The sequence below is a fragment of the Bubalus kerabau genome, chromosome 4 (assembly GCF_029407905.1).
Source record: "Bubalus kerabau isolate K-KA32 ecotype Philippines breed swamp buffalo chromosome 4, PCC_UOA_SB_1v2, whole genome shotgun sequence".
NCBI lineage: Eukaryota > Metazoa > Chordata > Mammalia > Artiodactyla > Bovidae > Bubalus > Bubalus kerabau.
This window is the reverse complement of record NC_073627.1, coordinates 40299119-40312526: the sequence shown is the minus strand read 5'-3', so window position 1 is coordinate 40312526 and position 13408 is coordinate 40299119. Positions and strand designations below refer to the sequence as shown.

Sequence of the window (13408 nt, the reverse complement as noted above, 5' to 3'; positions counted from 1 at the left end):
ACCTAGAAAATTATATCAAAGGTCATTTAATGTGAGGAACCCTGGAGAGATGATCTCGTCCCACTTCTTTATGGAACAAGTCCAGCCATAGAGAAACACTTTCTAAGGTCACAGAGCGGTGGTTACAGCCCACACTCATGGTTGTCATTCTCAAGAATTTTTCCCCTTGAGAGAAGCTCATTCTCTTTAACCCCAAAGTGTCTGGAGACCCAAGAGTATCAGGAAAGAGACCGAGTTCATCTGTGTTCTTTCGACTGTCACCAGGCGCTGCACCCAGAGGCAGGGAGGCTGTTGATTTTGACGGCCCAGTGGGGTTATGGAGGATGGAGCCTCAGCACACACATCTTCCCTCACTCTTCTCCATCTGTCAGTCCTGCCCCCTGTCTTTCTAGGATCATCTCCTAGCCAGAGGAAGCAGAAGAGGAATACCTAAACTGCCTTGTATCATTACACCTTCATCAAAACCTAAATTTTTCTTTTCCTGGTTGGAGGGGTGGGGCCCAACAGTAACATCAAAGGTGCTAGTTATTCCATGGCCATATGCTAATAGGAAGTGATTCTATAGATGAATTTTATTCTCATCTCCCCTCCTATTCATTCTTCATTTTCTCGACACCCATCCTTGACCTCATCAGCATTCCTTAGGCATCTAGTTTGTTACCCTTAATTCTCTCATCCTTTCTCACTTCCCATCCTCTCATGTCCTTTTCCTAATTTCCATTTTTCCTCCTTACTGCTTTTGTTCACCGTGCTGTCCCATCCCTCCACATATCTTCATTTTCATCTTCAGTCCTCCACTCCCAAGCCTTTCTTACTTCTCACTCTCATGCCTTTTCTTCTCGTTTTTATCTCAGCCTATCCTTCCAGTTTCTTGACTCCAAGAGGAGATTACAAAGAAGACAAGCTCCAGGTGTAGCCATGGACAGTTATGGGAATGATAAAGTAGAGAAACATCAGAATTACCAGGACAGGGTAAGCAGTCTTTCCAAGGGAGGATGAAAAAAAGGTTACTAATCGATAATGGATGAACTGAATGCTGCATGAACATCAAGATGAGGAAATTCTCTGTGTTGGAGCTGTACTGATGTGTTAAGAGAAAGAGGTGTCACTCCTCGGGACTACATTTATGGATATTTTTTGAGCTAGGAGGTTTGGGAGAGAAAAGCAAGACTTTTGAGAAGGTTATTTTGGATATTATACGTGGAAAATTCTAAGGAAATTATAGTACAAATGCCTCTTTCACAGACTATCATTTACATGAGGAAGGAGACATCAAATAAGAAAGACAGTAGAGGATGGAGACAGAATATTCCTTTTTTTGATCTTAAGATATATCACAAACGCTTTAATTTCATTTTTATTTAGTGGGCTCTTTCTTTCTGTAGACCCAACCTGTGCTCTAGACATACTCTGGGGTTCTTGTGTGGTTGTGAAAAAAAGGAAGTAATTTTCTGGGAGGCAAAAGGCTAATAATAAAGTAGAATAATCCTTGGCACTGAGCCCACAATTTAGGACAGCATTCTGCACCCTGATCTAGAGGGAATCTCACATACCCACCAGAAGAAAACTTGATATTATTGGTTACTTAGGCTGTGGTTAACCAAATACCCTTCCCTGTTAGGACATTGCTACGCAAGACCTACCAGACCTCCAAGTCCTCAACTCTACCTGGAAAGTGAGCACAGCCAAAAGCAAAGTCGCAACTTGCCCTGGGAACTTTCTCGGCAGAACCCTACTTCATATCCCCCTGTTGTGCTTGTTTTTTCTCTACTGCACATATGACTATGTGATCTACCATATAGGATGCTTCTTTATACTTGATGATGTTGTCTCCCTTTATTAGAACCTGAGTAGTGTGAGTGCTCAGACTCCTATTTTGTTCATCATTGCCCTGGAAGAATGTCTAAGTCACAGAAGAATTCAATAAATACCTATTGTACAAATAAATGAATGAATTCTGTAGGGTTTCTTTGCAGAACAAGCACACAATACAAATCGTCAGGCAGCAGAGCTAGGAAAATGGTTATGAACCATTTTTCCAGGTTACTGCCCACATGAAAAATTTCCCCAAACCCAGAAAAGGCCGGAAAGGAAGGACCCTACCACCCCTCATGTCAGTGACCGCCTCCCTACAAGTACCCGCCACAGGGCACCCTGAACGTCAGGGTTTCTAAGGCTGTAGATAAGTGGGTTCAGCATGGGATTGATCACTGTGTTGAAAACTCCAACTCCCTTATCCTTGTCTGAAGCCTCCTCTGAACCCAGACGCATGTAGTTGAAGATACCAGTCCCATAGAAGAGGCAGACCACGGTGAGGTGGGAGCCACACGTGGAGAAGGCTTTCTTCCTGCCCTCCGCTGAGCGGATTCGTAGAACCGCAGCTGCCACATGGATGTAGGAGCTGATGATGAGAACCACAGGTGTACCTGCCATTATGAAACCCACGCCAAAGAGCAGCAGCTCATTGAGCTGAGTGCTGGAGCAGGAGAGCTGGAAGAGCTGTGGGAGGTCACAGTAGAAGTGATTGACCTTGTTGGGACCACAGAAGTTAAGGGTGGTTAGGGCAATAGTGTGCGTCAGTGCATTGGTGAAGGCACAAGCCCAGGACACAGCCACTAGTATCCTCTGGACCGTCTGGCTCATGCGAGTGCCGTAGGTGAGAGGTCGGCAGATGGCCAAGAATCGATCATAGGCCATGGCTGTCAACAGGAAGCAGTCCATCCCAGCCAGAAGGTGGAAGAAGAAGAGCTGGGAGAGGCAGGCTGCATAGGGAACTGTGCGCTTGTGGGACAGGAGACGGCCCAACATGGCAGGAACAGTGACGGTGATGCACCCAATGTCCAGCGCCGATAGATTCCCCAGGAAGAAGTACATGGGGGTGTGGAGTTTGGGTTCCACCAAGATGGCAGCCAGGATGCTGAGGTTGCCCCCGACAGTGACCAGGTAGGCAAAGAGGAAGAGTACGAAGACCATAGGCTGTAGATTTTCTGTTTCCACTAAGCCCAGTAAAATAAATTCAGTTACAGCTGTCCTGTTGGTTCCAGCTTCTGGCTGCATGAGTCTCTGTAAGGAAATGTTGCAGGAGTGGAAGTTTCTATCTACTAAATGTACTTATTCAACAAAAATATTTTATTTTATTTTTCATTTTAAATTTTATTTATTTATTTTTTTTAAATTTACAAAATTGTATTAGTTTTGCCAAATATCTAAATGAATCCGCCATAGGTATACATGTGTTTCCCATCCTGAACCCTCCTCCCTCCACATAGCATCCCTCTGGGTTGTCCCAGTGCACTAGCCCCAAGCATCCAGTATCGTGCATCGAACCTGGACTGGCAACTCGTTTAAATATTTTAAACCATGTATGTTCAGAGCCCCATGGTAAGTTCCTAGCTGTCCGGGTGATGGTTTGCCCACTCCCCAGATTCACTGACACCTCACTCACTGACTTCCTTTATCCCTCCACGTCTTTACCCTGCTCTTGGCTGAGATGCCCCAAACCACCAGAACTTTGTCCCTCCCATCTTCTCCCAGTTAGAAAATGTTAGAATACTTGGGGAAATAAATTCAGATGAGAGCAAACTTCCTCTTTGAATACAGTGAGACTAAAATGTAAATCGCCCAACTTAACTGAGGGATCAGCCCAATCCAATAAACAGATTTCAAAAGAGAAAAATTAATGGTATTTGGAGAAAAATATCTAGAAAGCATTTGAAAACACGACCCAGGTTCCAAGACTTCTAGACATAATGACGATCAAGCCAAGGTATGGCAAGAGTCAGAAAGAAGATATCCGTGACTGTGGGTATTAGGAACTCCAGCCCTTTCTCCAAGGTGGGGGACATAGTCTGAAGAATAAAATAAAAAACCTTTATGTCAATAAATTGCAAGTATTATTTGGTAGTATTGTTGCTCTTTAAGCCCCTACATGAGACTTTGAATAGTGGCCTATTTTAAAATAATTTATTCTTTTCATAGTATTGGCTACTTGCTTCTGGAATCAAAACTTTAAACATGACCTGTGGATTGGTTGCTACTAGATGCCGTTAGTTTTCTGCACAGCAAAATCACCCATCTTGCACTTGCCCTTGTTTCAGGCATGGTGGACTGACCAGTAGCTCTAACGGCATGTGTGCATGCCCCGTAGTGTCCAATCTTTGTGACCTCTTGAATTGTAGCCACCAGACTCCTCTGTCCATGGGATTTCCCAAGCAAGAATACTGTACCTATTGTGCACCTGCATAATAGAGAACCAGATTGAGCTAAGTCTTTCAGATCTTATAATAAACTCTTGATAAAAAAAAAAAAATCCATGTCTCTCTATTGCCCATGGAATAAGCAGAGCCAGGGCTTCACTAAGAGTAACATTGTTTCCCTGCATAGAATACACTAGATCAGAGGCTGGGAAGTCAGAACAAAAGGGAAAGGGTGACGAGAGCCTGAGCTTGGGTGAAAATTGGATATGGTGATCTCTAAGATATCCTTAAAATTCTGAGACCATGTGATCAGTGAGATATGGGGATCATCTTCAGGCCTGATCATCATTGATGAAATTGATCATTGATAAATACAGATAGGCAAATCCCTGGATGGAGAGTAGTTCTTTTGATATATTATACTAAGGAGCAACGACCTGCTCTCTGTTTTTGCTTTGGAGTCCATTTTGACCCAAACATTGATTGTAACCCTGTGGTTTTCTAATCTCCAGGTTTCTCAAGGTGTTTTCTGTACCAGCGACGACTTCCTTCCAACTCCACATGCCCAGGTATTTCAAGACTTGACTGCAATGCTGACTTCTGAATGAATCCTTCGAGGAAACTTCTCCATCTCAAAAGGAGCTCTGTCTCTTCTAAACTTCCACTACACATTATTTTATTGAACTTATTACAGTGTCCCTTCTAGCTAAGTTATTTTTCTATAGAGTATATCTCCCCTCCTTCTCTGTAAGCTACTTGAGGACAGAAATATTAATACATGTTTGACTCAGTTTTGCAGTAACAGTACTTAGCACAATACTTCCCTTATGGTATATACTCAATATTTTTCAATAAATCAATGGATGAGTCAAGTGTTCATAGGATTTCAGAGAAAGAAAACATCAGTATGAGCTAGAGTTGTCATGGAAGAGCCTCTGGTTGTATTGGAATCTAGGACAGAATTTTATGAGTGTGCATGATTAGTCACTCCGTTGTATCCGGCTCTTTGCAACCACACGGACTGCAGCCCTCCAGGCTCCTGTCCACGGGATTCTCCAGGCAAGAATTTTATGGATTAGTATAGTTTAAGGAAGTTCCAGGGGCAGGTGCATGTGCAAGGCTGCTGCAAGGACTACTGATTTCTTTGGTTTTGATGGGACAAGCAGATAGAAATCTACCCTGACATGTTCCTTGTCATGTAAACCACTCATAATAATAAGGCCCTTAGGAGAGGTGGACCTTACAGACAAGCAGGTTATGGCCAGGGATAGAAGAGCAACAGAACAGCTGCTGACAACCCTCAGTTGGCTGGAGATGCAGCTTGTTTGAAATCAGTGGGATTCTGGGACGAACTTAGATCTTCCAGAGACATCGAGAGTGCCTTATGGGTATCATGCCCATCACTGAGGATTACCACTCTCAGGGCTTCATAATGAGCCTCGATTTCTCCCTACTGAGCCATGACAAACTCCAACTCTGGAATTCCACCCAACTCCTCCAAGATTCCAGTGATGAAACAGTTCAGCAAAGCCTCTGACTGGAGTCAAGTTTCTAACTACCTGATGAAGTGGGTCCTGGGCAGCAAACTGGACTCAGTGAATCCCCCTAATGCTTACTCCTAAGAGTTGCAGTGGCTTCCGTGGCAGCTCAGCTGGTAAAGAATGTGCCTGCAATGCAGGAGACCCCAACTGGATACTCGGGTTGGGAAGATCCCGTAGAGAAGGGATAGGCTACCTCTTCCAGTATGCTTGGGCTTCCCTGGTGGCTCAGATAGTAAAGAATCTGCCTGCAATGTGGGAGACCTGGGTTTAATCCCTGGATTGGGAAGATCCCCTGGAGGAGGGAACGGCAACCCACTCCAGTATTCTTGCCTGGAGAATCCCCTTGGACAGAGGAGCATGGCGGCCTATAGTCTGTAGGGTGGCAAAGAGCAGGACGAGAGACTAAGCACAGCACAAGCGTTGCAGAGAGCAGGCTTCATCCAAGAGAAGAAGGCGTGGACAAAAGGGCCCAGAAAAGGAGTCAAGATCTTTGGGTTACAGTCCCAGACCTTCTAAAAAGGCTCCCTCCTTCAGGGCATCAGTTGCACCAAGTATTAAATCAGTTTGAGCTGATGGCAGCAGAAACCCCATTTCTGTTTTGTAAGAGCAGAGGAAGAACCTGCTCTTACAAAGTGAGGACTCTTACAGAGTGAGGCCTATGAGTACTCACCCTGGCACAGGCATAGACACCAGAGAGTGTTTTCAGGAGAAGCTGAGGAGCTCTGCAGACCTATCCACCCAGAAATCCAGGAAGGGGCTTTGTATAAGAAAATGAAAGAAATTATAGGACTGTCTTCTCAATGGTATCCCCCAGCGGCCTCAGAAATTAGCCCTTGCAGGAAAGCAGAGACAAATGGGGGAGAGAGACAAGTTGTTTTATAAACAACTCAAGCTCTTCATAAATATAGCAGCAGTGCCTCATACTTTCTCGTATTTAGACTTTCCTTCAGAAAAAAAAAAGGTTATCTCTAGCCTTGGCTTTATGGCAGGTCATTAAGTCAAGTGATACGTAGCCCACTAATGGTGGGATTGCTGAGGTCTGCAGAAATTGCCCATATTCACCAAGACACCCAGGAAGTTAGAGGTGTAATTGAGACTAGATATGGGTTTCCTGAGGGAGCAATTTTCTTTCTCAGATGTCAGCCCCAAGCAGGGCCTATGAGCAGACAGCAGCTAATTTCCAGACTTGCTGTGGACCTGGGGATGTGGAGGAAGCCCCAGCAGAGAGGAAGAGGGAGAAGTTTGCTTCACATCCAGTTTCCTAATGAGTCCTCAAGAATGTGGGGCTTCCTCCCTCAGAGTCTCATTAGCGGGGTCCCTGGGCCTGTGTCTTGGGGATCCTGTAATGATTCTGGAAGTGCTGGTAAAAGAGGGATGTTGAGGGACTTCCCTGGTAGTTCAGAGGTCAAGAATCTGCTTGCCAATGCAAGGGACATGGGTTCAATCCCTGGTTGGGGAAGATCCCATTTGCCGAGGAGCAACTGAGCCTGTGTGCACAACTGTTGCACCTGTGCTTAGAGCCCTGGGGCCACAACTACTGAGGCCAAGCACTGCAGCTACTGAGGACTTCATGCCCTAGAGTCGCTGCTCCATAAGAGAAGCCACAGCAAGGAGAAGCCCGCTCACTGCAGTAAGAGAGTAGCTTCCATTCACCGCAAGTAGAGAAAGCCTGTGCACAGTAATGAAGACCCAGCACAGTCAAAAAGAAATAAATAAATAAAATTATTTTTTTTAAGTTTGACTCACTTAAAAAAAAAAAAGACATAGGTTGAGCTTGAAGGACTCCTGGTTAGGTCTCAGCATACTATAAGAAAGGAAATACCATTTATGTCCAAAAAGAAATAACTTACTCATTAACAATAATTCCCATACCTGGCTGTGGTAGGGCCCCAAAGATATGCAGGTATTAATCCCTGAAATCAACTTTAACTCATGTAAAAGGGACTTTGTAAGTGTGATTGTTAGGGGTCTTCATCTGGGGAGATTATCCTGGATTCTCCAAGTGGACCTGTGTGATGTGTAATCATAAGAGTCCTTTTAAGAGAGAGGTGGAGAGATATTTGACTACAGAAATGAAAAAGGCAACGTGGGGACTTCCCTGGCAGTCCAGTGGTTAAGATGCCGAGCTTCCATTGTAGGTGGTGCAGGTTTGAATCCTGGTCACGGAACTAAGAGCCCACATGCCACAGGCCATGGCCAAAAAGACAATGTGATGATAGACATGAAGACTGAAGTGATGTGGCCACAAGCCAAGGAATGCCAGAAGCCACCTGAAACTGGAGAAGACATGGAATAGATTTCCCCTGGAGCCTCCCAGGAGAACTCTACCTGCTGACATCGTGAAGTTAGCCCTGTAGGACTCATTTTTGACTTCTGGTCTCCAGGACCCTGAGAAGACACATTTCTGTTATTTTAAGTCACTAGATTTGTGGTACTTTGTTACAGCAGCAACAGGAAATGAATATACTGGCCAAAATATCCTGACAGGAACTGGAATTTCCTCCCGTTTATAGAGGAGCAGTGTGGGAGTGGATCATGAAGGCCCAAGGAGTAGGGTAGAACATAACGCTGAACAGGGAGAGTTCATTGACATGGGATCACCTGTCATGATTCAGGATTTAACATCCAGGCAAGGGTGCCTGGGGCTGATTGTAATAGACTGCCAAAGTGTTGGTTATAGGGCCTCTTCAAGATATGGCAGACGGGGATTTCCCTGGTGGTCCAGTAGTTAAGGTTCCATGCACCCAGTGCAGGGGGGCAGGGTTTGATCCCTGGTCAGGGAACGATCTCACATACTACAATTAAGTGTCCGCATGCCGCAACTAAAGATCCTGAATGCCACAACTAAGACCTGGGAAAGCCAAATAAGTAAATAACTAGCAAAAATAAATATTATTTTTTTTAAAAAAAGATCCATCAGACCCAGTTTGGCTGGCCAACATCTGGGAAGGTGTCTTCCTCCAGGTCCCCAGGTTGGCGGAAGTGTTCCCAGCCTATGGTTTCAAGGAGTAGAAGCTGGGTTATGGGGTCACTTCAAGATCTGCAGTCAGACAGAAGTCAGTGGGCCTGCCTCTGAGGGCACAGAAGACTGTGTTTTCTGATGGGTCCCTGGATAAGTAGGTGTGTTCTTGATCTTTGCCTACAAGGTGCTGGAGCCAAGTTACAAGCCTGTGTCAGCGTCTGCAGGTGGACCAAGGTTGGACAGTGCATCTTAGGGGCGTGGATGGGCATCACCTGCCTTGTCCCTGGGTGGGCAGAACTGGCAGCTAAGAGGGCCTAGGAATGGGCCACGGGCCAGTTCAGCATCCACAGCCAGGGCTGAGGTTGATGCGCTCATTATCTAGGGCACAAGTGGGCCTGACTAATGCTAGGTTTCTTGACAGATGTTGTTGGTGACAGAATCAGGGCCAAGAGGGGCTGTAGCTGAATCCACAGGGCTGTTTCCAGGCCTGTATCCAGGACTCGTGTCTGCAAGTCTGCCAGCTAGGCACAGTCTTGTCTTCTCAAAGAGCCCTCTTAGGACTTGACTCCACTGGGGTCTCATAGTCTCTTACCTAGATTCCAAAGCTCCCACAAAGGCACTTTTTGTCCAAATTATTGTTTCTAAGGGAGGAATATGAGTGAGGCAAACTCTTCTTCTTTTCTGCTATTATATATCTGTAATATCAGGCTAGTCAAGGCTATGGTTTTTCCAGTAGTCATGTATGGATGTGAGAGTTGGGCTGTGAAAAAAGCTGAGCGCGGAAGAATTAATGCTTTTGAACTGTGATGTTGGAGAAGACTCTTGAGACCCTCTTGGACTGCAAGGAGAGCCAATCAGTCCATTATAAAGGAGATCAGTCCTGGGTGTTCTTTGGAAGGACTGATGTTGAAGCTAAAACTCCAGTACTTTGGCCACCTCATGCGTAGATTTGACCCATTGGAAAAGACTCTGATGCTGGGAGGGATTGGGGGAAGGAGGAGAAGGGGATGACAGAGGATGAGATGGTTGGTTGGCATCACCTACTCAATGGACGTGAGTTTGTGTGAAGTCTGGGAGTTGGTGATGGACAGGGAGGCCTGGCGTGGTGCAATTCATGGGGCTGCAAAGAGTCAGACACAACTGAGTGACTGAACTCAACTGAACTCAATATCAGGCTTCCCTAGTGGCATAGTGGTAAAGAATCCACCTGCCAGTGCAGGAGATGTGATTTCAATCCTTGGGTCAATGAGATCCCCTGGAAAAGGAAATGGCAACCCACTCCAGTATTCTTGCCTAGGAAATCTCATGAACAGAGGAGCCCGGACCAGGGATCGAACCTGTGTCTCCTCCAGTGGCAGGTAGGTTCTTTACTTCTGAGACACCAGGGAAGCCCTGTTCCTTTTAAAGAATAGGATTGTTGTGGGAATGATGTCAAAGAGTGATAATAACATTCTGTATTGTTTAAACCTTTACAACTGATATATTATATATATTGGGTTGGTCAAAATGTTCATTTGAGTTTTTCCTTAACAGTATATAGAAGCAAACAAACTTTTTGGCTAACCCAGTGTGATACATTTTTAAGTAGCAAAGAAACTCCCAGGTTGGAATAAAAAAGACAAGACAAATTCCAAAGGAAAGGAAATCTCCCAGTTGTTAAAGAAACCTTATGTTCCTGAGTTCTGGGAACCTGTGTCCTTGATCTTCCTTTATGATGCTGAACCAGCTGATGCATTCCACCCAGGGATACATCACACAGAATTATTCCTCAGAATTATCCCTTGATGTGACTTGGGATGAGTGTTCAGATGGAAAAAAGGCCAGAGGCACAGGAATTCCGGGGAGTAAACAACTAGCTCTGTTACTTGCTATAGGTAGAAGAAGTGATGGTGGAATTTGTTGTGTTTCTTCAAGGTCAACAGTGAGACAGTCTTTCTGTTCATTCCAAATCAGAGAACATTAGAGGTGAAAGAATATCGACCATTATCTTGGGCCTCTGTCAAGTTCAGGCCCAGGGAAAGTAAAGGACCCGATCAAGGTCAGGAACACTGCAGATGAGAGGAGCCTGTTGGGCTACAATCCATGGGGTCACAAAGAGTCGGACACAATTGAGCATACATGCAATATCTCCATCTTTGCTTCTCAAATCCTTTTGCTTGCAATTATGTTTCTCCCTGTTCCTCATTTTTCATCTTCATTTCCCACAAACCCTATGCCTCCATCCAATCTTGTTTTGCTTCCTTCCCTCCTGTCCTTTCAGTCCCTTCATCCCGATAAAGTATCATGAGAAACCAGTCCTGCAGGTGCAGGTCAAGGGGAAGTTTTAGGGAAATTAGTCAGAAAACACCAGTGGCATAGTAGAGATGCCAGGAATGGGCAATTAATCTAAAAGAGACCCTAGCAGTCTCGCATACAGGGTTGTCATTACCATCTTTCTAAATTCCATATATATGCATTAGTATACTGTATTGGTATTTTTCTTTCTGGCTTACTTCACTCTGTATAATAGGCTCCAGTTTCATCCACCTCAGTAGAACTGATTCAAATGTGTTCTTTTTAATGGCTGACCCAGAGGGATGGTATGGGGAGGGAGGTGGGAGAGGGGTTCAGGATGGGGAACACATGTACACCCGTGGTGGATGCATGTTGATGTATGGCAAAACCAATATACTATTGTAAAGTAAAAAAAAAAAAAAAAAAAAAAAAAAAAAAAAGAGAGAGAGAGAGAGAGACCCTAGTGGACTTCTCTGGTGGTTCAGTGGTTAAGACTCCAAACTTCAAATGCAGGGGGTGTGGGTTCCATCCCTGGTCAGGGAATTAAGATCCCACATGCCATGTGGTGTGGCCAAGAAATAAAAGGGGCTCTAGCAGGAAAAATATAGCTAGATAATGACAGGACTAAAGGCTAGTAGCACATGTCACCATGTGACTTGTATTTACAGAAACATTGTCTTAGCTAGGAGGTTTGGGGACTGAGAGGGAGAATTCAGAAGAGAATTTCATGTTGATTATTCTGGTTTTTTTTTTTAATATTTAAATAGTATTTAGGGTATAATCTTTTCAAAAGATTTGAAACATATATGGATACATAAGGAAATTTCATTCTTGTATTTAGAGAGTGATCATATTTGTTAAAGATTTGAAATTAAAAAAAAAAATTGAAGTTGTAAAAATCTTCACAGAAGTGTCATGCTTTCCCAAGTTAGTCAAGAATACATGACCATACAGTTTCCCATCTGTTCCCTCCGTATCCCGTGCTGTTGATATCTTGTGTGATGGGAGAGGAATGAGCTGCTTTTTTTGGCTTGTAGAAGCCTGATGGGAGAAATAGAGTCATCCTGATCTCTAGGCCTATATTTTGTAAAAGATTAACCATTCCTGAACTTGAAGAAGTCATATGATCACCTGGGAAGTTACTGGGATATTCTTGCTATAAGCAACGGAAGAGTCATTCCCTATGAGACATGCACCTGAAGGCATTCAAGGCTTCCTGGGTTTCACTTCCACCCAGAAAAGGAGCGTACAGTGACTTAAGTTGTAATTTGTCAAGGAGACAGACCAGGCAGAACCTACCTGTCCATTGCCTATGTTGGGTAGGGCTCCTATGCACATTATCCCCAACCAAAAAAAAAAAATCCAAAAGCTCAGGAAGATAGAGAAGGTTCTGAACCATTTGTCCCAATTACTGGCCCCAGAGAATTTTTCCTTTAGTCCAAAAAGAGAAAGGGAGAAATTGACACAAGACCTCATCACTCCAGTGACCACCTCCCCTTGATCACCTGCCGGAGGGCACCCTGAACATCAGGGTTCCTGAGGCTGTAGATGATTGGATTCAGCATGGGGTTGGCTACAGTGTTAAAAATTCCAACAGCTTTATCCTTATCTGAAAGCTTGGCTGAACCTAGTCGCATGTAGTTAAAGATACCTGAACCATAGAATATGGTAACCACAGTGAGATGGGAGCCACACGTGGAGAAGGCTTTCTTCCTGCCTTCCACTGAGCGAATTCCTAGAACCGCAGCAGCCACATGGATGTAGGAGGTGACAACAAGAGCCAGGGGGGTACCTGCCATTATGAAACCCACGCCAAAGAGCAGCAGCTCGTTGAGCTGGGTGCTGGAGCAGGAGAGCTGGAAGAGCTGTGGGAGGTCACAGTAGAAGTGGTTGATCACATTGGGACCACAGAAGTTGAGTGTGGATATGGCTACAGTGTGGGTCAGTGCATTTGAGAAGGCACAAGCCCAGGACACAGCCACCAGTATCCTCTGGACTGTCTGGCTCATGCGGGTGCTGTAAGTGAGGGGTCGGCAGATGGCCAGGAATCGGTCATAGGCCATGGCTGTCAACAAGAAGCAGTCCACTCCAACCAGGAGGTGGAAGAAGAAGAGCTGTGTGAGGCAGGCTGCATAGGGAACTGTGTGCTTGTGGGACAAGAGATGACCCAGCATCGAGGGAATGGTGACGGTGATGCACCCAATGTCCAGCACTGATAGGTTCCCCAGGAAGAAGTACATGGGGGTGTGGAGTTTGGGCTCCACCAAGATGGCTGCCAGGATGCTGAGCTTGCCCCCAACAGTGACAAGGTAGGCAAAGAGGAAGAGTACAAAGACAGCTGGCCGCAGCCCTGGCGTCTCCACCAAACCCAGCAGGATGAACTCAGCAACAGCTGTTCCATTGGCTCTGGGTTTTGGCTGCATTCGTTCCTGCAA

General features: G+C 45.1%; 2 protein-coding genes across 2 annotated transcripts; both read right to left on the bottom strand.

Annotated features, from left to right (window-relative positions):
* Positions 1 to 2109: 2109 nt before the first annotated feature.
* On the bottom strand, positions 2110 to 3069 carry LOC129649464 (olfactory receptor 3A2). The gene has a single exon (XM_055576900.1). The coding sequence runs from the start codon at positions 3055 to 3057 to the stop codon at positions 2110 to 2112; it is 948 nt and encodes a 315-aa protein (XP_055432875.1). The 5' UTR covers positions 3058 to 3069.
* A 9379-nt stretch (positions 3070 to 12448) lies between these two features.
* LOC129649462 (olfactory receptor 3A1) lies at positions 12449 to 13408 on the bottom strand. Its single transcript, XM_055576898.1, has one exon. The coding sequence runs from the start codon at positions 13394 to 13396 to the stop codon at positions 12449 to 12451; it is 948 nt and encodes a 315-aa protein (XP_055432873.1). The 5' UTR covers positions 13397 to 13408.